The sequence below is a fragment of the Phytophthora parasitica genome, assembly GCF_000247585.1.
Source record: "Phytophthora parasitica INRA-310 unplaced genomic scaffold supercont2.140, whole genome shotgun sequence".
Taxonomy (NCBI): domain Eukaryota; phylum Oomycota; class Peronosporomycetes; order Peronosporales; family Peronosporaceae; genus Phytophthora; species Phytophthora nicotianae.
Window position 1 is genome coordinate 1 of NW_008649126.1, and position 1,233 is coordinate 1,233.

A 1,233-nucleotide genomic window follows, 5' to 3' on the forward strand; every position below is an offset into this window, starting at 1 on the left:
ATCCGGAGGCTGATATGGACTGTCATAATCCGGAATAGTTTCTTCAGTAACCTCCGGAACTAGGTCGGCGATATCCGGAACTGAAAGGTCGGTAACATCCGGAACACCATCACTCGTGTCCGTTATAACCTCTTCCTCCTCTTCCGTATAACAAAAACTTGCCATCACACAACGTTAGCTTATCAATATTGTAAATAAAGCATTCTTGCAAGCATACTCGGGCGAGTTCGCTTCGTAGATGATTTCTTGGTCCTGGCAGATCCTCGACGTTTACGAGTAGAATGTTTCGACGAGCCAGACCCACAACCACCATCCTTCTTGGCCTTAGTTCTTTTGGCAGCGCCGGTCACAGGCGGCTTCAAACTGACGTCAATCTCCGGACTGACCGTGCTGACTGCAGCAGTACCAGGCGCTTTCTCAAAAAAACCAGTATCTTGTGGTCGATCGTTGGCAGCGGCAGGAACAGTTTAAGCGGCATCTAGAGCTGAAACAGGAGATCCGTCAGAATTAGCTGCAGCCGCAGAAACAACGACGTCTAGGGACGCAGACGGCGTTCTATCGGCGACGACAACTGGTGCAGCGGTGTCGGCAGTCAGTGCTGTATCCATGGTAGCTAGGGAGGCTTCGCAGCCGCAGCACCTGTATACGGTTTCAGTATTGTTTACTACCAGCATTTCTAGCTGCCCTACGGAGCGGAACGATGTTAGTGACGGTGAAACGAGTAGATAGAACACTTGAGCAGTAGGGGTCCGATTGGAAAGTGCTGCCTTCATCTGTACTTGTACGTACTACTCAACATAGTACGATGAAGAAAGTCCACAGACCGAAAAAAAGCTTTGTGATCTGTGCCGGATGGCCAGCGAGCTAATCCATTCCATCAAGCGACAGTTTAGAGAACTTTAGTTCGTAGTTCAAGGAGAGTCCTCCGGTTTCCTGATATTTACGAGTAGTGTCAGAGATCTAACGAATGTGTACATCCATTATTTCTGCAGGTCACAAATATTTTGTTTCTTATAGAGTAGTAGTTCAAACCTGCTCAAAACCATGCTATGTACCAGTAAACACTGGTCATTAGATACATGTTCTCCACACATCAACGTATAGGCATGAGTCATGAGAACACGAGGTATGGCCGTCGGTAAATGTAAGGCATTCCCCATTCGCACACAGCCAGCGATTGAACTGTGGCGATTGATGACAACCCCGATGGGTATACCAAATATCGGATAAAAC

The 1,233-nt window shown here is 47.7% G+C and overlaps 1 protein-coding gene across 1 annotated transcript; it reads right to left on the bottom strand.

Annotated features, from left to right (window-relative positions):
- On the bottom strand, positions 1–807 carry PPTG_24640 (hypothetical protein). The gene is made up of 2 exons (XM_008918097.1): positions 218–807; positions 1–157 (listed from the first exon to the last, which is right to left on the bottom strand). The coding sequence occupies exon 1, from the start codon at positions 771–773 to the stop codon at positions 468–470; it is 306 nt and encodes a 101-aa protein (XP_008916345.1). The 5' UTR covers positions 774–807; the 3' UTR covers positions 1–157; positions 218–467.
- Positions 808–1,233: the final 426 nt, after the last annotated feature.

Coding starts and splice junctions, on each gene's coding strand:
- PPTG_24640 (XM_008918097.1), bottom strand. CDS start 773: ATGAAGGCAGCACTTTCCAATCGGACCCCTACTGCTCAAGTGTTCTAT.